The 23,247-nt window shown below is 37.8% G+C and overlaps 1 protein-coding gene across 7 annotated transcripts in view; it reads left to right on the forward strand.

Moving 5' to 3' along the window:
* The window catches only part of AFG1L (AFG1 like ATPase), a 231,016-nt gene that overhangs the window by 10,777 nt on the left and 196,992 nt on the right, over positions 1-23,247 (forward strand). For 6 of the 7 annotated variants that reach the window (XM_034668945.1, XM_034668944.1, XM_034668942.1 and 3 more), the window contains one exon: positions 3,762-3,905. In XM_034668945.1, the coding sequence (XP_034524836.1) occupies positions 3,770-3,905 (136 nt within the window). In that variant the 5' untranslated portion in view covers positions 3,762-3,769. Of the gene's footprint in view, positions 1-3,495; positions 3,637-3,761; positions 3,906-23,247 lie in introns of those variants that run through there. The other variant, XM_019797634.2, reaches the window with a different exon arrangement.

Below are 23,247 nucleotides of genomic sequence, written 5' to 3' on the forward strand. Positions count from 1 at the left end.
GGTAAGTTGTTTTTTTCCATTAAGTCTGGATATCCATCCTAAACCTTGGGGATACAGCAGTAAACAAAACAGACATAATCTCTATCCACATAGAGTTTAAATTCTGGAAAGAGCAGATAATCAATTAATAAATCAGTAAAGAATGTATTATGCCATGATGGTAAACTATTATGGAAAAAATAAAGCTGAGAGGGAGGAAAAGGAGTGCTGGGTGAGACTAATTTTATATAGGTAGCCAGGGAAGGACTTAACTGAGAAGATATAAGGAAGTATGGACACGTGGAAGTGAACTAAGTAATCTCTTGGAGGAGAGCATACCAGGCAGAAGGCATAGGAAATGCAAAAGCCTTGGGGTGGTAAGCAGACCTGTGAGTTCCAGGAATAGCAAGAAAGCCAATGTAGATGGACTGAGGGAAGGTAAGGAAGAATGGCATGAGATGAGATCACAAAGCCAGTTGGGGTCCAAGTCATGAGACCTTGTAGGATGTTTTAATAATTGAGTGATGGGGAAGGCACTAGTGGATATTAAACACAGGGATGGCATGATTCCACTTAACATTTTATTTTATTTTATTTTATTTTATTTTATTTTATTTTATTTTATTTTATTTTATTTTATTTTAGAGATTTCTGTATTTATTTTAGTGGGGAGGGGCAGAGGAAGAGGAAGAGAGAATCTCAAGCAGACTCTGTGTAGAGTGTGGACCCCAACTTGGGGCTTGGTCTCATGACCCTGAGATCACGACCTGAGCCAAAACCAAGAGTTGGATGCTTAGCCGACTCTGTCACCCAGGGGCCCCTCAACTTGACATTTAAAACATAAATCTGGATGCTGTGTGGAGAATGGATGTAGGGGACAAGAGTGGGAGCAGAGAGATGAGTTGGAAGGCATCTTCAACAACCCAGCAGGGAGATGATGGTGACTTAGACCAGTGTTGGTGTTGGCAATGTTGATGGTGTAAAGTGATGGGATTCCGAATACTTTCTAAGGTAAAGCCAACAAATTCATTGTTGGACTGGATGTGGGATAAGCGAGAAAGAGGATGACTCTCTTATGATAGATGGCCTGAGCAACTGGAAGGCCAGCTGCCAGCTGCTATGATGGAGGGTAGTGGAAGTGGGAATGTGGTCTTATGGTATCCTCCTCCCCCAAAGGAAATGGTCATAGAAGAACAACAATAATAACAGTATTAGGAAATGGTATCCTGGCTGGTTCATGCCAATGGCCTATTCCTTCTCCTCCTCTGCAGTCTATTCTGTCTCTACATGGCTAAAAGGCACTCTCTAAAATGGCAATCTCATGAACCTAGGTTTGGAAAATCATAGTGTATTAGTGCTGGAGAAAAATTAGATATTCCAAATCACCCATATTTATTATGGATTATCATCTCATTTATTTAAATCCTACTTAATTTTTTTTTTTTGCTTTTAATGAGTTTCATAAAATTGCCACTTGAAATATTAAGTTTCAGTAGAAGTTCTGTTTATTTTAAAATTTCTCTCTGCATTTTACAAGCTATAGAGTACATTACTTATTTTTACAATTCTTGGATATCACGAATCCATGCTGTCCTAGACTCATTATTTTAAATTTTGACCTTATCCCCTTTCAGTTTCTGTTAACAAGTGTATTTGATTCACCTTTTGTGTATATACATTATCTCATTTAATTCTCAAAAAACCTCTGGAAGGTAGTTAGGATAGACATTATCTTAATTTTATAAATAAGGAAAACAAAGGGAGAGGTTAATTTAGTGACAAAATCAGAACCCAAATATTACTTTCCGACTCTTGCCATAATATGTTTTCTGTCGACCAGACCACTTTCTTTCCCATTTCCTTCATTACTTTATTTGTCCTTCTCTGGATACTTTCAGTTTGGTTTTGTCCTTGAGATTAGATGCCAGAACTACTTGGCATTTTCTCTAGGGAGGCTTTTAAAAAAGGACAAGATAATGCTTTCTGGTTTTCTGATTTACTTCTATTACTTTTTCTGATAATGTTAAAAAATTACTTTCAGGGTTATTTTTGCTTTTTCATTTGTTTTAGCAGTTGCAGGAACTGCAGGAACATGTATTTTAGTAAAATGGTTTACAATGGCTACTTAATTAGTCTTCTGATCATAATGAATTCTCTTGAATACAACAAATGTAATCTAAGTTACCTCATACTGGCATGCAGTAAAGTTCATTTGCCATGTTTCTGTTCACTTGCACAGCCATGTGAAAATTTCTTGTAGACATTCCTGCCAATTTGTCATTAAACTCTATGAGTGCTGTTTCACTTCTGTAATTGTTAAGCTGTTGGAATCTCTAATAAAAATAATTTCATTGACCAAGGCAAGCAACTATTTTCCCAAAGCAAACAAAATGACACATAGATAATCTCTGAAAGTCTTGAGTGTGATAAATATGTAAGTCAAGGAAGAGTAGTTCAGTTTTTTCAAAAGGTTTTTCACAAAGTGTCACACCCCAAATTAATAATATTAAATGAAATAATTATTCACTATAGCATAGAGGAATAGTCATGTCAGACAATAGAATTAAGGTAGAAAACAAATAGTGTAAATTGACTTATTTTGAAAGATACAAAGTAACTTTCATAAATAATTTGACAGTAGAGAGTCTCCATATTATTATACTATGCTATGCTCTCTTTTTCCTGTTTCTTTGGAATTTTCTATTGTGGATGAACTGCTTAACTTCCCGGAACACTTTCTAGGGTAGTTGTTTTAATTTTCACTCAACTGAAATGTGGCTTTGTCCTTCCTATAATTCAGACTCTCTTGCCTGCCTGCCTCAGTTAAGTCTTTTTCCTGTTCTTGGAAGGTCTTCATCTCCTGTTAAAAGTAAAGCTTCCAGAAGGCCTTCCTGATTTCCCAGCCAACGTGCTCTCCTTTCATTGATTCCATAACATCTGGTAGAATCTTTTGTTGCTTTTTTCATCCCTTTTGCTGGATTGCCAGCCTCTTCTGGACAGCAGTTTGTGTCCTCAGTATACTTATAATAACTCAAACATTTTTTGTTTAATCAAATTAGGGCAACCACTTAGAAATTCCTCTTTGGATACACTATCCCATGGCCACTCCATCCACTAATTGTCCATCTCGGGCCATTGGCTTTCCCATGACAGTTATAAATTCTTTCAAAGAATTTGAGTATATGCCATATTGAAAATGATTTATGCTATTCAAATATAGAAAGTAAAGTGGAAGAAGCATATTTCAGGTACTCTGCCAAAGATGAGTTGGATGCTGGAGGCAAAATAATTAGGGCTACCATTTAGGGAGTGTGACCAGGTAACATAATATTTCGTTAAAATATGAGTGCCCACTGGGTCACCTATATTTTATTTATATCTCGAAATCTCAGGTACTCAAACTGAGAAGACTCAGGGGTGGTTACGTGACTACACCTCATAATCACGTGCCAATTTCCTGAAACGTTTCGGGGTCCAGTTCCGCGAAAGTGGGCGGGCCCTGGGCGCAGGATTACCCTACTCCCGAGCCCATCCTTTGCCTGGCTCCCTTCCGCCCCCTGCGCGGCCGCACTGTGTGCTGGGAGTCGTAGTTCCGGCTGGAGGCACCCGGAAGAACGGAAGGACCCCGGAGTCTAGCCAGACCTCTCGCTAATAGAGGTCGCGTTCTTCCTCTGGCTCCCATTCTGTCTCTCCGGCGTAGGCTTCTGTGAGCACGGCTTCATTCGTCTGTGCTACCGTTTCTCTTTTGGGTTTCAATAAAGTTTTCCTCTTCCCTTGTACAGAGCTCAAGATGGCGGCCTCCTGGTCGCCCTTGGTTACCCTGCGCTTAGTGCAGAGCCGGCTGAGAGGGAGATGTGTTGGGTGCGGGGCCTGGGCTGCTGCTCTCGCCCCTCCGGCCACCGCCCCTGGAAACACCTTTTGGAAAGGTCAGTGACTGTGCCATGAGTAGGCCAAGCCGACTGCATATGACCGGGGAAGCCTCGGGTCAGTCACCCTCCCTACTTTGTTTCCCCCAGTTGCCTCCCGTTTTCATGATTTCCGGAGCTAGGATCCTTTGGAGAGGAGTTTCAGCCTCTTTTGTCCTAGTCTGGCTGCTTATGAAGGAGTCCTGAGCACTGAGGAAGCTGACCCAGGGCGACTTTCATTTTGAGGTCACAGGTCGACTAAGAGTTTGTCCTTTTAGGCTGTTAGAGTTAACACCTGGTGAGCCCAGGTGTGAGAGTACCTGGCTGAAGGGATGCAAATGTGGGATAGGGGACTGGGGACCTTTATACTTGTGCCTTCCCTGCTCTGGAGACTGGTGACTGTGCACTGCATCTAAAAGCCAAACCTCGGACTTAACGCGGGCCAAGCTGGCTCTCGGGATTCTGGGAATTCAAGTGTGCAAGTATTCTCAGATTGAGGAATCAATTCTTGTTCTTCTCAAGTCACTAGAGGCTTCAGTGGGGTGTATTTTGTTACTGGGCTTGCTCCATTCATTCATATCGTTACGTGTTCATGAGTGAATGATCATATATTATGAATAACCAAGTTTTCAGGAGTGCTGATTTTGCTGCTACATTCATATACTCCTGTTAAAACTGCGGGCTGCTCAGAAGCAAGGACCAGGTGTCTTGTTTCCTCAGCACTTGGCACAGTGTTTGGTACCCGATGGGCAAGGTATATTTTCTGAATGAATGAATGATGTTATTCTTATTGTCTCTTCCATCCACATACTTGTTTTCTTTTTTCACATCTCTAAGCACCCCTTCTTTTGTGTCTTAATAAATTGATTCTCATTGGCTTATCTGGCTAAAACCCTATCTTTAATATCATCAACAGAGTCGAAATTAATACTAGAACTCTGATTAAGTCACCTTAGGTTTTTCTGCAAAGTTTAGCATAATTTACTTACCACATAATGGAATATTATGGTAGCGTAAGGGTTGGGTCATAATATAAACTTTTATTTTTTTATTTATGAAGTAGGTAGTAAAAGCAAATGATACAAGAAAGAATATGGTAAAATGTTCCACCCCTTTCACTTAGCCACTTAGTTTTCCTCCCCAGAGGCAGCCTCTAATACTAGTTTCTTACATATTCTTCAAGACAGTCTGTGTATGAACAAACTGTATGTATATAAGCATCTATATTTAAAAAAAAAAGTGGTAACATACATATCCTCCTGTACCTTTCTTTTTTTTCGTTTAGTATGTCTTGGTAATCATTACATATCAATATATATAGAACTGCCTTATTTTATTTTTAAAAATTAATTAGTTAATTAATTAATTAGACAGAGAACACAAGCAGGGGGAGTGGCAGGCAGAGGGAGAAAGAGAAGCAGGCTCCCCACAGAGCAGGGCTGGATGCAGGCTCCATGCAGGTTCCATCCCAGGACCCCTGATCCTTACCTGAGCTGAAGGCAGGCACTTAACCAACTGAGCCACCCAGGCGCACCAGAACTGCCTTATTTTAAATAGTTAAAATAGAATTCTATTTAATGCATGTATCGTAATTTATGAAAATTTAAGATTTAAGGAACATCATTGTAATAATATAAGATCTACTGAATGCTTATTCTGTGCCGTGCAGTATGCTAAGTGCTTTCTACATACATTATCTTTTTTTTTTTTTCCTAAAGATTTTATTTATTTATTTGACAGAGATAGGGAGACAGCCAGCAAGAGAGGGAACACAAGCAGGGGGAGTGGGAGAGGAAGAAGCAGGCTCATAGCGGAAGAGCCTGATGTGGGGCTTGATCCCAGAACGCCGGAATCACGCCCTGAGCCAAGGCAGACGCCTAACCGCTGTCCCACCCAGGCGCCCCTCTACATACATTATCTTATTTAATTCTTATTATCCTCATTTTGGGGATGATGAATTCAAGGTTGCAGAAGTTGTACAGCTAGTTAAGTATCAGAACTTTTGGCTTCAAGTAAAGGCTATACTTCGATTTATATCTGACCACAAAGGCTTTGCTATTAACCTGTACTCATATTTAAAAAAAATTAAACCAAGATATTATTGCTTTCAGAATTATCTCTTAGAATTTCAGAACTCACCAGAAACCAAAGGGTTAATGGGACTAATTGCAGCAGCAGGCTAATAAGCAGAGCTGCAGCTTTTCCTCCAAACCTTTTTCATTTGCTTTTAAATTTCCCTCCTCCTTCAGAGAGGTGGATTTGAGGTTTGTTCTCCCATCTTCTCATTTGGCTGCCTCTCCAGTAAACACTTTTCCTGCTGCCTACTTGATGTCTCAGTGATTGTCTTTGCTGCACATTGGGCAGCCAAACTTGGGTTTTGTTACAGATTTGGCAGGCTAGCCAGGAGTTCTTTGCTTGCCTGTGGGTGGTTTGTTGGCCCCCAGTTGGTGATGCGGGCCTGGTGACAAATCCAAGCAGCTGCCTAGGTTCTTTGCCCTAGGATCTGTCCCTGTGGCCCCACCCCAACTGGGTACCTTTGATTTTTGGCACCTCATTTAACCTTTGTGGCAAGGAGATGCTTTTTGGATTCAGTTTGGACAGATATCTCTTGGTGAGTAGTACTTCGTGTGTGATGGCGCTTGAGTTTATTTCTTCCTCTTGTTTGATTTGGCTCTTAGATTTTCTTCCCAGTCGGTTGCCTCCAAAGAGTGGGTTTTGGTTCTCTTAGCCTCCTTTTCTTAAGAAAAGGCTGACTAGCAAGCCATTTAGTTCAGTCTGTGAAGCCCCAACTTTTGGGGAGGAACTGATGTTCACAGAGGTACTCCGGGCTTCATTTTGTTGTTGATGTTGTTGCTGCAGCTTTTGGTTTTTTTGAATAAAACAAGCTATGTTCTAATTAGAAAATGGGAAATGACAATTTCATGCCCATATGCAGCCCTTTGGGCTGTATTCTCCAAAATTGGGCAGTCTCTTTTGGCAACACTGCTTGGCCACATCCATTAATCATAATACCATCTTGCAATTAGATTTGTGTTGTAAAAGGAGTGTATTTGGAAATTGGGTCTTTAAGATTTTGTTTCCATCTTGTGTATTTGTGTGTCCCTGTATGTTGTAAATGTGAAATATTTTCTCTACCTCCGGATGTTATTGCTAAAATTAATTTTGTAAAAGAGGCTCTATTCAGTTGGTTTAAAGGCAAGTAGTTGTAAGAATTGGGCATTCTAAAACTGAAACAGATGGAAACTAATCCAGCTGTTTTTTAAGTTCACCTGATCTTGGAAAATATTCAGTATTAAGGCAAATTAAAGGTTATTGGTTTAATTAGAATGGACATATCTTTAGAATTATCAGCATTAAATGTAAAGGTTTAATTCTTCCTGTCTTTACTGAAAGTCAAATAAATTCATGTTATCTCCATTGCAAAATTTGTTAGAAAAGAAAAAAACCCTTAGAACTTTGTCTTATTTAAGTTTTATGGGCAAGCTAAGAGCAAATAGATGAAATAGTTTTAACAGATGTAATTAAGACTACTGGAAATAGGGGCGCCTGGGTGGCACAGCGGTTAAGCGTCTGCCTTCAGCTCAGGGCGTGATCCCGGTGTTATGGGTTCGAGCCCCACATCAGGCTCCTTGCTGTGAGCCTGCTTCTTCCTCTCCCACTCCCCCTGCTTGTGTTCCCTCTCTCGCTGGCTGTCTGTCTCTGTCAAATAAAGAAATAAAATCTTTTTTTTTTTTTTTTAAAGATTTTTTAATTTCTTTATTCAACAGAGATAGAGACAGCCAGCGAGAGAGGGAACACAAGCAGGGGGAGTGGGAGAGGAAGAAGCAGGCTCATACAGGAAGAGCCTGATGTGGGGCTCGATCCCAACAACACCGGGATCACGCCCTGAGCCGAAGGCAGACGCCCAACCGCTGTGCCACCCAGGCGCCCCAGGAAATAAAATCTTAAAAAAAAAAAAAAAAAGACTACTGGAAATAATAAGGGTAACAACTCTATATGCAAGGAAAGTGAGCCTGATTACCTAAAGAGGGAAAACTTAGGACAAAATTGGAATGTGAAAAGTAAAGTTGTTGTGAGGAGTTGTGAGAAGTAAAATTTTAGAAGTTTTGTGAAAAGGGGATTTTTGGAAAGGAATTTTGTGGGACTAAAATTATGGAGATTAGTATGTAAAGAAGTTTATTAATGATCAACACCGGAAGAAGAGAAGGGAGCATAAAAGAGTGAGATTAGGCAGAAGTTGAGCACTGATATAATATCAACAGAAGCCTTAACTGATTCTCTTAAGGAGTTCCAAATGTTGGATTATCCTTCAGAACCATCCTAAATTGAGACAAAAAGGCTGGACTTTTATAACAGTGATTAGATGTGACCACTTGGGAAGAGGGCATACCGTTGTCAAGGCAGCCATCTTCGGTCAAGACAATCCTGATGGTGTCTGAGAGTTGAGGACTGTTGGGAGTGTTCCTACTGCTGAAAGTCCTTCATTCCTGATGGAGATATGTTTATGGATGGGAACAGTTCTGTGGATCGAAGACAGTGAAGAGCTGGATGCAATGGTGTCCCATCAGCTATTGTCCATTGCCGAGGACACCAGAAACTGGACTGAATGCTCAAGGGAACAATGGGCAGATTAAGCTGCCAGTTTGGCAAAGACTCCAAAAACCTTCTATGATGACTTCAGTGCCAGACATGGGCTTAACTAAATATCAACCTAGTGTTTCTGGGAGGACCTCAAAAGAGCTAAGAAATTTTTAGGAATAGAAATTTGGACACCATGTTGGCACTAAAGCCAGTTGGAACTAAAATGAATCCTTATCCCAGAACATCTTATGGAAGAAATGATAAACCATATTCACCAAAGCGCCCATTATGGTTAAGAACTATTAAGTGGATGCGGAAGTATATTGTGGGTCCCAATTTTCAGAGCGCTGTTCAAAATGTGACATTTGTGCTAAAAACCATCCTAAGACTGGCCCCCACCAGTTCTAAAAGGTGTACAACTTAGAGGTACCAAACCTGGAGAAAACCGGTAAAGGTAGGCTTTATACTATTATGCCCAAAACAACAGGTAATTGTCAATATTTCTTAGTATTTGTAGACACCTTGAATAGCTCACAGTCTTGGAAGAGCAATGAAATTATAATAGCTAACATTTATCGAGCCCTTTCTATGTTCCAGGTGATCCGCTAGCAGTTTCTTTCTCTCATAGTTTAATCTTCATAAAAACCCTGTAAAATTCTTTTTAACTCTTTCATAGATGGATAAACAGGCACATCCACCCAGCTGCGATATGAACCCAGGTACTTTTTGCTCCAGAACCACAAACTTAACTGTTGCCTTCTAGCTCCTTAATATAACGGTGGACGTTAATAAGCCATCGTTTAGGCTCATCTTAAGTGTTGCAGGACAAAGTGAAAGCAGCTCTGCTTGGAGAGGGGAGGGTGTTGTAGCACAAGTGTAGAAGTGGGCTGTACACGGCCCGTACTGGTTTATGGGCCTTCAGGGAGAGTAGCTGGAGGTGAAGCTGGGAAGGTGGCCTGGATCTGGTTAAAAGTCCTGTATGGTGTGCGAAGACGTCTAGGCTCAGCAGGATGCTGGTGGAGGTTTTATAAGAAGAAAAGTTGTATTGGTTTTAGCATGATTATTCTTATAGCTGCCTGAAAACCAGATTGGAAATGCCTGGGTGGGGAATACTGGAAGCTCGGTGGTGATTTAGGAGGAAGTTGTAGTTCTGGAGAGAGCGGTTCATAGCCTGAATTACTGCTGTGGTGAAGTGGGAAGCAGGGCAGCAAGGGAGGGGATTCAGGGACAGTTCTTTGGTAGAGTTGCCAAGCTTTGGGGGAGACAAGGGAAGAGAAGACTTAGGAACAACTTAGGTTTCAGGTTTGGGTAATTTGATGGCACCACCATTGATCTGTCAAGGTAAACAAACCAAACACACAAAAAGTAGGGCCAGAGGCATTTTAGGGAGAGATTCCATTTTGGGCTTGTTAACTTTGAGGTGGTTATGACAGTTTCGGGTAAGTTTAATTAGTTGTAGGAAATATGGGGGTCTGAGATTAAGAAAGGAAATATAAGGTGTTGAGAGACATGAGACTGGAAGAACTAGCCTGGGAATATTTGTAGAGTGAAAAGGAGAAAACACTTGATGGTGAGTCCTTGGGACTCACATTTTGTGAAAAGAACATGACCTTGTTGGAGAGCATTAAGAGAGGCCACAGGAAAACTAGAAGAGAAACCAAAGAGGAGAATGTTTCTAGGTTTTCTAAAATTAAAAACTAGCGTATCTGAAAATTGTATTTTATTTAAGCTTACCTTAAATAGTTTTTTATAGAGGCAAGGTACTGTGAGAGCCACATCTTGTGACTTTTTCCATGGTGTCTTTTTGTATCTCAATGTTGTATTTTTAGGTGTCTTTATTAAATGATGACTCATGTTTACCTTTGGTTCCACAATCTCTTTACTATGTGTAATAGAAGATCTCAATTAGGCATTAATATGAGAACTAATGTACCTCAGCCATATGAATTGGTATAATTTATCAGTAGTATATATTAGTGATTAAGAAAATGGTCTTTGGACTTTACTACCCAATTAGATGAATACCCTATGTGAAACGTCATGTTTCTTGGATTTTCATTAACATCTATTATTTTAGAAAAGAATGTTCATGCCTACTCCTGAGACTGATAACTTCATGATAATGGTTTTTTCCAATTAATTTTTGAAAAGCATAGCACAGCTTATTACGTAGGGATAACTGGTACTCTAGATGTAGTTCTAGGGGAGGGAGGGACAGATGACAAAGGGTGGGCCTAAGAATAGACCTGATAGGAAGGAATGTAAGAGGTGCAGAAATGGGTGATTGATCTACTGTAGATTAGCACTGCTTTATACCTCAAGAGCTTCATTTTCTTTGTTTAAGAAAATAGTATTTAAATGGGGGTATAACTATTCTTTTGATTTGCCTTCTCACTAAAAGTACCACAGAAATAATAGGTGTTAAGAGTCTAGAAACTGGAAGTTCAGCCTTGGGCCCAGTATAGTAATATGTTACATCTATAAATTCTCTGACAAGTGGTCTAGCCTCTGCTTGAATATATCTAACACTTATTTTCCTAGGTCACTCATTTTTTTTGCTGACCTGTAACTAAGATTTTTTCTAATCTCTCTCTTAAAAAACCTCTTTTTTTTTTCTTTTTTAAAAAAATATTTTATTTATTTGACTTAGAGAGAGAGAGAGTACAAGTGGGCAGAGCAGTAGATAGAGGGAGAGAGAGAAGCAGCCTCCCTGCTAAGCAAAGAGCCCGATGTGGGGCTCAATCTCAGGACCCTGGGATCGTGACCGGAGCTGAAGGCAGACGCTTAATTGACTGAGCCACCCAGGCGCCCTTAAAAAACTTTTTCGATGTGTCTGTTCTTCCTGCTGTGCTATGTCTTCCATATCCAAGGTCCTCAATTGTAGTCTCATTTCTACTCTGCTGGAGGTTCCTCATACTTTAATCTCCAGAATCCTTTCTTAGCTTTTGTTTCCTGTCCTGCTCGTGCTCCCTTATTTCTTCTCTTCTTTGAGCCCGTTCTAGGAGTTACTTTCCAATGCATCATCTATCCATATTCTTTTTTTTTTTTTTTTTTTTTTTTAAGATTTTTACTTATTTGACGGAGAGACAGTGAGAGAGGGAACACAAGCAGGCGGAGTGGGAGAGGGAGAAGCCGGCTTCCCTCTGAGCAGGGAGCCAGACACCGGGCTCTATCCCAGGATCCTGGGATCATGACTTGAGCTGAATGAAGGCAGAAGCTTAATGACTGAGCCACCCAGGCGCCCCATCTATCTGTATTCTTGACCGGGTAGCAGTTTTCAACAACTTTTAAAAACTGAATATGTAATTCTTAGAGTAGTTCCTTCATAGATTCATAATGCAACTATATGTTAAATGTAAACCATGTAGACTTTATTAAAAAATTCTTACGTGTGGGAGTATGTAAAATTTTAAGTAAATGAACCTAACAAATGTTATTTTTCTTTAGCACTTGAAAGAGAATAGATCCCTTAGATCTCATTATTAAATAGTGTATGAAGAGGGTGAATATTAAGGAGTTACTCAGTATGCTAGGCCATGCCTATAATTACTTCAGAATAGCTTTATTCAGATTTTTAGGCGGTATTTTACTGATTTGTTATCATGAAATTTAAAGTACTGTTTTTTTCCTTTTGTAAAGTTATACACTGGCACATTAAGATTAACCAGCTTCTAAAGGGAAAGAATGATAACCAGCAAGCATTTAGTTTTAATTTTCATAATTTTTCTATTTAAATCAAAAGCACCCTTTTAAAGCCCCTAAATCAGCCTTTTATAAATAAAGTAAATCATCTTGTGATGCATTCCTTGATCATGGCTTATGTTGTTTTTCTAAAGAAAGAGTTTAATTAAGATTTGATTTTCTTCTATTCTGCACTTTGTTTATTCATCACTGAATCAAACATAGGTCTTTAATGTCACTGGTAAGTCTGACTTTTTGGGTCATTGATGACCATTGCAGTTTTCAAAAAAACAGCTGAATATTTATATTTGGGGTATGATTAGAACATAATAGAGCATAAATGGGCTGCCTATGATCTAAGTATGGGCTTCTGTCATTGTAGGAGAACATTTCTGGTCAGTGGCCACTGTTTACAGTCTGTTAAAATCAACTCAAATGTACAAATAACTCATGAATAATTGTGAACACAGTATTTGAATGGATGTTTAATAAATATGCATTAAAAATCTAATTACAGTAATGAAGTTTACAGCTGAAATTTTAATCCAGCCTTTTAGAAATATTAAATGTGCTTTTCCTGATTGTGCATTTTTCTCACAGCAGTTGGGTAAACATTTTAAACTGGAAATCTAAATTCCTTATATAGTTTTGATTTCATTTAACTAAGCATGTGTTCTTTTTGGCAACAATCTTCTTCCTCTTTGTGAAGAAGTGAACCTCCTTTTATTCCATAACTGTTACTTTGAAGAATTTTGATCAGTTCTATCTTAGGACTGATGAACATATGGGATACCAGATGAATAATAAAATATGACCTGCAAAGACGAGATTGTGATTTTGGTTTCATTGATCGTATTGGGACAATCATTTAATTTGGCATTTCCATTTTCTCATCTTTAGAAATGGGACTAATTATCCTAATTCTACCTTTCTTGCAGGTTATTTCTGAGGCTCAAATAGGTTATTATGTGAGAAAGTACTTTGAAAACTGTAAGAATTGTTATATAAATGTGGAGCTATGCTAGAAATAATTGAAATATTAAAATGCCAGAGTCAGTAGATTCTAGTCAGTGAGTAGAAATGGAATGAATTCAACTCTATACGGAATTACTGAAGTAATTTTAACTTTGGGGAGGATTCATTAAATTAATGGCAGAGGACCCGGTCTGATTTCAGTGCGTTGAATTCTACAAAATGCAGCTTTGATTTTTTTTTTTTTTTTTTAGGATTGTGCAAAGGCCCTCTGTAGGTAACCAGTGATGGTTTTTGTTCACCTAGATTTAACTCCCTTTTCTCTGGATACTCTAAATGCCTAGAGGTTCTTTGTCAGGTTGTTTCAAAGAAAACTGTTGAAATTTTATTTATAGTACGCAAGTAAAATATCTTAATTTAGTAAGTTGATACTATTTTCAAAAGTAACTCAAGTATTTGTGAATTATTTGCTGTGCAGAAAGACATAAAGATAATATTTTATAGAATCAAAGAATATTAGAGCTGAAGAGGACCTCTGGGTCATGTAGTCAGATGATGTTAGATAGGCGTGTAGTTTCTGCCTTAATTGTTTCTTTCATTTTTGGATGCCCTATGTAAGAAAATTCTTTTTTTAAAATTTTATTTATTTATTTTAAGTAATCTCTATACCCAGCATGGGGCTTGAACTCATGACCCTGAGATTAAGAGTCTCATGCTCTTCAGACTGAGCAGCCAGGTGCCCCTAGAAAATTCTTTAAGTAGAATGAAATTGGAGCTTTTCTTTACCTTTTTTCCATTCATTTTGAAACTTTCGTGAGGCACAATATACATAACTCTGGTCCTGATTGCACATATGACAGTTCTTTAAACATATCAAGACTGATAATATAATTTACTTACTTACTCATTCATTCATTCATTCATTCACTCATTCATTCATTCATCATCCTTGTCCTAATTCCATTTGGCAACCTTTCAGACATTAAAGACTTAGACTTCTTCCATTCATTCATTTATTCCCCGAATGTTTCTTGGTGCCATCTATATGCCAGACCTAGGGTGCTGGGATATTGTTACTATGTCTCTTCTCAGTGTCAGCCGTCCCTGTCCTGTTAGTCAAATCTCATGACATGGTTTCTAGATCCCCTAGAACTACTTACCTTCTTGAGATTACAGTCTACTTTCTGAATGTTGCTCTGAAAATATGGCCCCCATATCTCAATATATTCCTTCAGATATGTCTGGCTAGAGTAGTATTGTGGTTACCTTTCCTGTGTCCTGTTACATTCATATTTCACCTTAAGACTCCTAGGGCTGTTTAAGACAGATCTCTCCAATTTGTACTTGATTAATTTTTTCTTATTATAAAAATAGTACATGTGCATAGTAGAAAATACAGAAGAGACAACTATTAAGTATACTTAAAAAATTAAAAAGTTGTGGGGTGCCTGCCTTTGGCTCAGGTCATGATCCCAGAGTCCTGGGATCAAGCCCTGCTTCAGCTCCCGGCTCAGCGGGGAGTTTGCTGCTTCCCCGCCCTCTGCCCTTCCCCCCCTCACACTCTGTGTGTCTCTTCTCTCCCAAATAAATCTTTTTAAAAGTTATTAAGGCATAATATTCATTTAGAAAAGTACACATGATAATTATAAAGTCTACTGAGTTTTCATAAAGAGAGTAGATCTAGGGGCGCCTGGGGAGCTCAGTCATTAAGCGTCTGCCTTTGGCTCAGGGGTGGTCCCAGGGTCCTGGGATGGAGTCCCGCATCGGGCTCCCTGCTCTGCTGGGAGCCTGCTTCTTCCTCTCCCACTCCCCCTGCTTGTGTTCCCTCTCTCCCTGGCTATCTCTCTCTCTCTCTGTAAAATAGATAAATAAAAATCTTAAAAAAAAAAAAAAAAAGAGAGAGTAGATCTGTGTAAGTACAACCCAAATCAAGAAATAGAACATTTATAGTGCTCAAGGCAACTGTTGTGCACCCTTTGAGTCGCTAGCCCTTTACTTGCAATGGTAATCAACATCCCGATACATATTACTATTAATTTATTTTGCCTGTTTTTAAATTTTATATAAACAGAATCATGATTCTGGCTTATTTCATTTAACATTATATTTGTGAGGTTCATCAATCTTTTACATAGAGTTAATTCATTTGCTAAATATAATATTACATTGTATAATTATACCACGGTTTTCTTAAGGGTCTTTTATTTTTTTAATTACCGTATAGTTGGCACACAACTTTACAGTAGTTCCAGGTGTACACCATAGTGATTGGACAACTCTGTTTGTTATGCTGTGCTCACCAAAAGTGTAGTTACTATTGTTCACCATACAGTGCTATTACAGTCCATAGATTATATTCCCTATGCTGTCTCTTCATCTCCATGACTTACATGTTCTATAACTGGAAGCTTGTACCTCCCAACCCCCTTCACCCATTTTGCATATTGCCCATCTCCCTCTCCTTTAGAAACCACCAGTTTGTTCTGTGTTTATGGGTCTGTTTCTGCTTTTTTTTGTTCATTTGTTTTTTAGATTTCACACATAAATGAAATCCTCTGGTATTCATCTTTCTGTCTGACTTATTTCACTTATTGTAATACTCTTGAGGTCCATCCATGTTGTTGCAAATGGCGAGAACTCATTCTTTTTTATAGCTGAGTAATACTCCATTGTATATAAATACTATATCTTTTTTATCCTTTCATCTATTGATGGACACATAGGTTGCTCCATATCTTGGCTATTGTAAGTAATGCTGCCATAAACTAGGGGTGCATATATTTTTTCAAATTAGTGTTTGTTTTCTTTGGGTAAATATCTACTAGTGGAATTACTGGATTGTATGCATTTCTATTTTTAATCTTTTGCATTATCTCCATGTTTCCCAAAGTGGGTGCATGGATTTGTATTCCCACCAACAGTGCCTGAGGGTGCTGTTTTCTCCACATCCTCACCAACACTTATTTGCTGTCATTTTGATATGAGCCATTCTGACTGGTGTAAGGATTCTACCACAATTTTTAAATCCAATCTCCAGTTTTAGGTATTGGGGTTGTTTCCAGTTTTTGGCTACTGCTATTCATAGTACTGCTATGAATTATATTTTGGACATATATTGTGGTGTACATACATATGCTTTGTGGTGGGCAGATACCTGAGCTGGATCATACAATATATGTTCATCTTTAGTAAATACAGCCAGTTTTCCGAAATGATTACATCAAAATATATTTCTACTAGCAGTGTATGAGATTTCAGCTGCCATGTGTCCTCATCAATACTTGTATTCTTTTTAATTGTAGTCCCTGTACTAAATGTGTAGTGATATCTCACTGTGGTTTTATTTTGCTTTTCCCTGATGACTTTTGAGGTTGACTACCTTTTTTTACATATTTATAGGACACTTGTATAGAATAGAATCTTTTGTGACACAACTTTTCAAGTGTTTTGCCCATTTTCTTAATGCATTTTTTTCTATTAATAATTGTAGTTCTTTATATATTTTGGATGTTAGTCCTTTGTCAGATGTATAAATTGCAAATATTTTCTCCTGGTCTGTGGCTTGTACTTTAGGTTTTTTGTGTGTGTGTGTGTGTGTGTGTGTGTGTGTTTTAATTTTAGCTTTTTTAATGGAGTTTTTTCCATGAACAGAAGTACTTAATTGTAATCTCCACTTATTAGTTTTTTTTTTTTTTTTTGGTATCCTATTTAAGAAATCTTTGCTTACCTTAAGGTCATGAAGTATTCTGATATCTTTTAGAAGTTTATTATTTTATTTTTCGCAATTAGATCCGTGGTCCATCTGGAATATTTGTATGTTATGTTAAACTGGGGTCAATATTCTTTTTTTTTTTTTTTCATTTGGGTATTCATTGTCCTGGAACATTTTTTGAATAAACATCTTTTTAGCAGGCTACTGCAGCACTACCTGTGACGTAAGTCCAGTGACCATATATATATATGTGGGTTTCTGTTTTTTCCTTTGGTCTGTTTTTATGCTGATACCCACAGTGCCCGAATTCTTTAGCTTTATAATTTTAATATCTATCTGTATGAGTCCTCCAACTTCACTCTTTTTCAAGATTGACTAGACCTGAGGGAGCTCTCTGGTACCACAGCCACTAGCCACATGTGGACATTGAGTGCTTGAAATGTGGCTAATGTGACTGGGGAAGTAAATCTTACATTTTATTTAATTTTAGCTAACTTAAATACAAATTTTAAAAAGGATACCTGATTCAGATATTGGAAAACATTTTTTAAAAAAGACTGTTTTTAGAGCAGTTTTAGGTTGACAGCAAAATTGAGCAGAAAGGAACAGTTTTCTCAGATACCTCCTGCCCTCATACTTACATAGCTTTCCTCATTATTAACATAAGTATTCTTGGAACAACTCAGGAATATGAATCTACTTTCTCAACTGTAGATTTTGTGAAGTCTAAGTAGATTAAATATTTCCAGTGAAAATTTAGCATCCAAATTGAGATATAGTCTAAGTGCAAAATACATATGGAAAAAATATGAAAAAAGATATTTAAAAATGTAGAAATCTCGGGGCGCCTGGGTGGCACAGCGGTTAAGCGTCTGCCTTCGGCTCAGGGCGTGATCCCGGCGTTGTGGGATCAAGCCCCATCAGGCTCCTCTGCTCTGAGCCTGCTTCTTCCTCTCCCACTCCCCCTGCTTGTGTTCCCTCTCTCGCTGGCTGTCTCTATCTCTGTTGAATAAATAAATAAAATCTTTAAAAAAAAAAGTAGAAATCTGAGTACATGTTGATTACAGTTCTTGATGTCAAGAACTGTGAAGGATCTGAGATTTTATCCTGCTTGCAATAAACATGTTAGCTTGTCAGGATTTCATGAATGTTGGCAGAAGATTTGAAACCCTGGGTCAGAGACAAAGAATTTTATTACTCATGGCCAGCAGGTGATGTGAGTGTCGTGTTTGCCTCCATTCCCCTTGTCCCTCAAGCCCCATGGGGGTGATGCAGAGGTTGGCCCAGGTGGATGCTGACATACTTCGTGGTTTTGTTTCACAGTTGAGGAACCCTGAGCTTAGGAAACCCTATCTTTTATAAGGGTGTTGCAAGCAAATCTTAGCTTTGGACCTGTAGGGAGACATTATTATACTAGACAACAACAGCTATTGTAAAAAGACTCTCTAGAACAAGAGATGTCTGTGCCTCTACTCACAGTGTGCAGAAATGCAAAAGATCTATAAAAAATTATCTAACATTGAAATAATATTTTGGATATGTCAGATTAAATAAAATATATGATTAACTTCACGTTTTTTAAAAAACCTTTTCATTTAACTTTTTAAAAGATATTTTAAAATTTATTTTTGTGTGTGTGGGGGGGAGAGCACATGAGCAGGGAGAGGGGCAGAGGGAGAAGCAGACTCCCCACTGAGTAGGGAGACCAACGTGGGACTGGATCCCAGGACCCCGGATCATGACCTGAGTTGAAGGCAGATGCTTAACCGACTGAGCCATCCACACACCCTTAAAAAACTTTTTTTTAAAATGTAGCTCTTGAAAAAATTTAAATGATATATGTTCACATTATATTTTTTTAGTGCTGATTTAGTCTATTCTAGGTCCTGTGCTTTGCTATATAAATTTCAGAATCAGTTTAGGAATTTCCTCAAAAAAATACATTGGGATTTTTTTTTTTAAAGATTTTATCTATTTATTTGACAGAGAGAGAGGCAGTGAGAGAGGGAACACAAGCAAGGGGAGTGTGAGAGGGAGAAGCAGGATTTCTGCTGAGCAGGGAGCCCCATGCGGGGCTCAATCCCAGGACCCTTGGATCATGACCTGAGCCAAAGGCAGACGGTTAATGGCTGAGCCACCCAGGCACCTCTATGTTGGGATTTTTTAAAAAGTGAAGTAAAATTTATCTAGAGTGAAATGCACAGATCTTCAATGTATTATTCAATGAGTTTTAGTAAATGTATTCATAGTTACTTGCACCCAATGAAGATACAGAATAGGGGTTGACATACTTTTCTGGTAAAGGGCCAGATAGTAAATATTTTTTGCTTTGTGGGCTGTAGGATCTGTATCACATTTTTTTCTTGTCCTTGTGCAAAAGCAGCCATAGATAATATATAAATGAACATGGCTGTGTTCTAGTACAACTATTTATAAAAACAGGCAGTGAGCTGGATTTGGTTCATGGTCTTTAGCTTGCTGACTTCTGATAAATAACATTTTCGTCATCCTAGAAAGATCAGTCTGCCCTTTTATTCATTCTTTATATCCTGTAAAGGTGATGGCTGTTCTGATTTCTAGCACTATAGATTAATTTTGCCATAGATTAATTTTCCTATCACAATGATTTTATCTGTTCTTGGAATTCATAAATGGAATTATGTAGTATATATTTGTTTATGTCTGGTTTCTTTCACTTTACATGTTTTTCAGATAAACTGCTAAAGCATGAAATCACATGAGTCAGTTTTTATTGTTGAGTAGTATTCCTGTATATGAATATACCATAATTTGTTTATCCATTCTCCTTTCAATGGACATTTGAGTTGTTTCCAGCTGCTACAATCTTATATTAGTTATTTTTGGATATGTTTTCATTTCTCTTGGGTATATACCTAGGAATGGCATTTCTAGTTCATATAGGGAGTATAGTTTAACTTTATAAGAAACTGCCAAACGATTGTCTAAAGTGATTTTACTATTTTATACTCTCAATAATGTGTATGAATGTCCTGGTTGCTCTGTATCTTTACCGACAATTGGGGTTGTCAAGGTTTTAAATTTTAACCATTTTAGTGAATGGAAATGGTATCTTACTGTGGTCTAAAGTTGCATATACCAGAGCACCTGGCTGGCTCAGTTGGTAGAGCATGTGACTCTTGATCTTGGGGTCGTGAGTTTGACATTGGGTGTAGAGATTGCTAAAAAATAAAAAAATAAAAAACTTTAAAAAAATTTGCATCTATCCAATGACCAAAGATGTTGAGCAATTTTTCATGGGTTTATTACCATTCATGTATCTTCTTTTGTCAAGTACCTATTGATACTCTTCTATCCCTTTTACTATTTATTTACTTCTTTATTTTAAAGATTTTATTTATTAGAGAGAGAGTGAGAGCACAAGTTGGGGGAGGGGCAGCAGGAGAGAGAATCTCAAGCAGGCTCTGCAGTGAGTATGGAGCCTAATGCTGAGCTTGATCTGATGACCCTGATATCATGGCTTGAACTGAAATCAAGAGTTGGCTGCTTAACCAGCTGAGCCACCCAGGTGCCCTAGTTCTGTCCCTTTTAAAATTGGGTTGTTAGGCTTATTGGGAGATGTTCTTTATATTATACCGGTTACAAGTTTTTTGTTTTTTTAAAATATGTATGTATTGGGAATACTCCTATTGGAATTTTTAAAGAACTTTTTAATTAAAAAGTCATACAATTCATATTCCATAAAATTTACCCTGTAAAAGCATACAGTTCAGTATTTTTAGCATATTTACAAAATTGTGGCGATATCACTATTATCTAATACTCTTGAGCAGTCACTACCTGTTCCCCTCCTTCTACCCCCTCCACTGCCCCCAGACTGTGGCAACTTCTAATTTACTTTATGTCTGTGTGGATTTGCCTACTGACATTTCATATAAATGAAACCATAAAACACGTGGTCTTCTCTTGGATTCTTTCACTTAGCATAATATTTTTGAGGTTCATCCAAGTTGTATGTATCAGTACTTCATTCCTTATTATGGCTGAGTAATAGTTAATCATATGGATGGATATACCATATTTTATTCATCAGTTGATGGACTTTTGGCTTGTTTCCACCTTTTGGCTAACAGGAATAACGTTGCCATGAACATTTGTGTATATATTTTTGTGTGGACGTGTGTTTTCATTTCTCCTGGGTGTATACTCAGGAGTAGAATTGCTGGGTCATGTCATAACTCTAACTTTTTGAGGAACTGTTACTGTTTTCCAAAGTACCTGCACTATTTTACATTCCCACCAGTAATATCTGAAGGTTCTAATTTCACCATATCCTCTTCAACACCTATTATTGTTGTTTTGATCTTCGTTCCCCTGGTGAGTGTGAAGTGGTATCATATCGTGGTTTTGATTTGCATTTCCCTATGGACTACTTATGAACATCTTTGCATGTATTTATTGACCATTCATATATCTATGCCTATTCAACTCTTTTGCCTATTTATAAAATTGAGTTGTATGAATTTTTATATTCTGGAGCCAAGTTCCATAGCAAATATGTGATTTGCATATATTTTCCTCATTCTGTGGGTGGTTTTTTCACTTTCTTGATAATATTCTTTGTATAAAAGTTTTAATTTTGATGAAGTTCAATTAAAATTTTTTTCTTCAGTTGCTTTTTGGTGTCATTTCTAGGAATCATTGCCTAGTATAAAGTCATAAAGATTTACAATTATGTTTTCTTCTAAGCATTTTATAGTTCTTTACATTTAGGGTTTTGATCCATTCCTACTGGCATTTAATTGGGATTCATTAAGTCTGAGTTTCATAGGTGATTGTGATGTCCAGACAGGATTGGGCTTAGAAAGTCCACACCTACTAGGAGAATAGATCAGAGATTGGCAAACTTTTTTTTTTTTTTTTTTTGTAAAGGAGCAGATAACAAATATTTTTGACCTTGCAGACTGTATGGTCTTTGTTGCAACTACTCAACTCTTGTATTGTAGTGTGAAAACGGTCATAGACAATACATAAACTAAACTAATGGGTATGGCTGAATTTGGCCTCTAGGCCATAGTTTGCAGATTTCTATACTAAATAAATATTCACGTGTAGTTTGTTTAATTTAACATTTATATTTAAAACCACCTGGAATTTATTTAGGTATGTAGTCTGAAGGGATAATCTAATTTTTTCTGTTGTCTCCTAGTGGTCCACATGTCACTTTTTGAATAATCTGTTGCCTCCCATTGCTTAATTTATTTATTCAACAAATAGTTATTGTGTGCCTGTCATATGCCAGGCATTGTAGGTGCTAGGTATATAGTGAATTGAACAGGCAACCTATCCTCTTGTAGCCTGCAGTCTAGTTGAGAGGGACAGACGAGATGAATAACAAAAATGTAAGTTAGATGATAAAAGAACAGTAATAAGATTTAGTATGCTTCCCTCTTTTATTATATATTAAATTATGCCATGAAGACTTTTTTTTGAGTATTGTGTTCATCTTTTTTAAAAGATTTATTTATTTATTTTAGAGAGAGTGTGCGTGTGTGCACATGCAAGTGGGAGAAAGGGCAGAGGGAGAAGGAGAGGGAGAGGGAGAGGGAGAATCTCCAGCCTACCGCGCTGAGCACAGAGCCTGAGGCAGGGCTTGATCTCAGGACCCCTAGATCAGGACCTGAGCTGAAACAAAGTTGGATGGTTAACTGACTGAGCCACCCAGGCGTCCCTATTCATTGATCTTTTGATCATATTGTTTTACATTTATTTTCATATCTGGTAGGCAAGATCCCCCCCTTGTTACTTCTTCACAATTTTCTAAGGATTTTTGGTGGAACTGTATTTAATCTGAAAATTGTGAAGAATTGAAGATTTGGCAATGTTGGTAAAGTTGTGTGTGTTTCTAATAGTACGTCTATTTTTACAAATTTTCATTTATGCCTTTGAGATTTTTTTATATGTCTTACAAAGACAATATTGTTCATCTTTATTTTAGACCTTTTATTGTAAGTCAGATCCTTTTTTTTCTATTGTATTTTCCAACTGGTTATTGCTAGCATTTTAGATAAAACTGTTAAAATATTTTCCAGTAACCTTCTTTTTTTGCTTTAGAGGGGCCATAATCAAGCTACTGCATTCTTTGTAACTCTTAAGTGGCTTCCTATTGTCTTCAAGGTTAAATTCAACTTGCTTATCATTGCAAAGCCCTGTGTCACCTGGTTCCTTTATAATTCTCTAGTAGCTCATCTCTTGCCCCATTCCCTTCCACTTTATGTCTCAGCCATGCTGAACTTGTTTCATTTTCTTTAGTGTGTGTGGTACTCTTGTGTTTCAGAGCCTTCTCTGAGATGCTAATGAATCTCATTTCCTCTCTCCTTCCCTCCCTCCCCTCGCTGGGTAACATCCATTTGTCCTTTTGCTCTCAACTGAAACATC

The sequence above is a fragment of the Ailuropoda melanoleuca genome, chromosome 10, assembly GCF_002007445.2.
Source record: "Ailuropoda melanoleuca isolate Jingjing chromosome 10, ASM200744v2, whole genome shotgun sequence".
Taxonomy (NCBI): domain Eukaryota; kingdom Metazoa; phylum Chordata; class Mammalia; order Carnivora; family Ursidae; genus Ailuropoda; species Ailuropoda melanoleuca.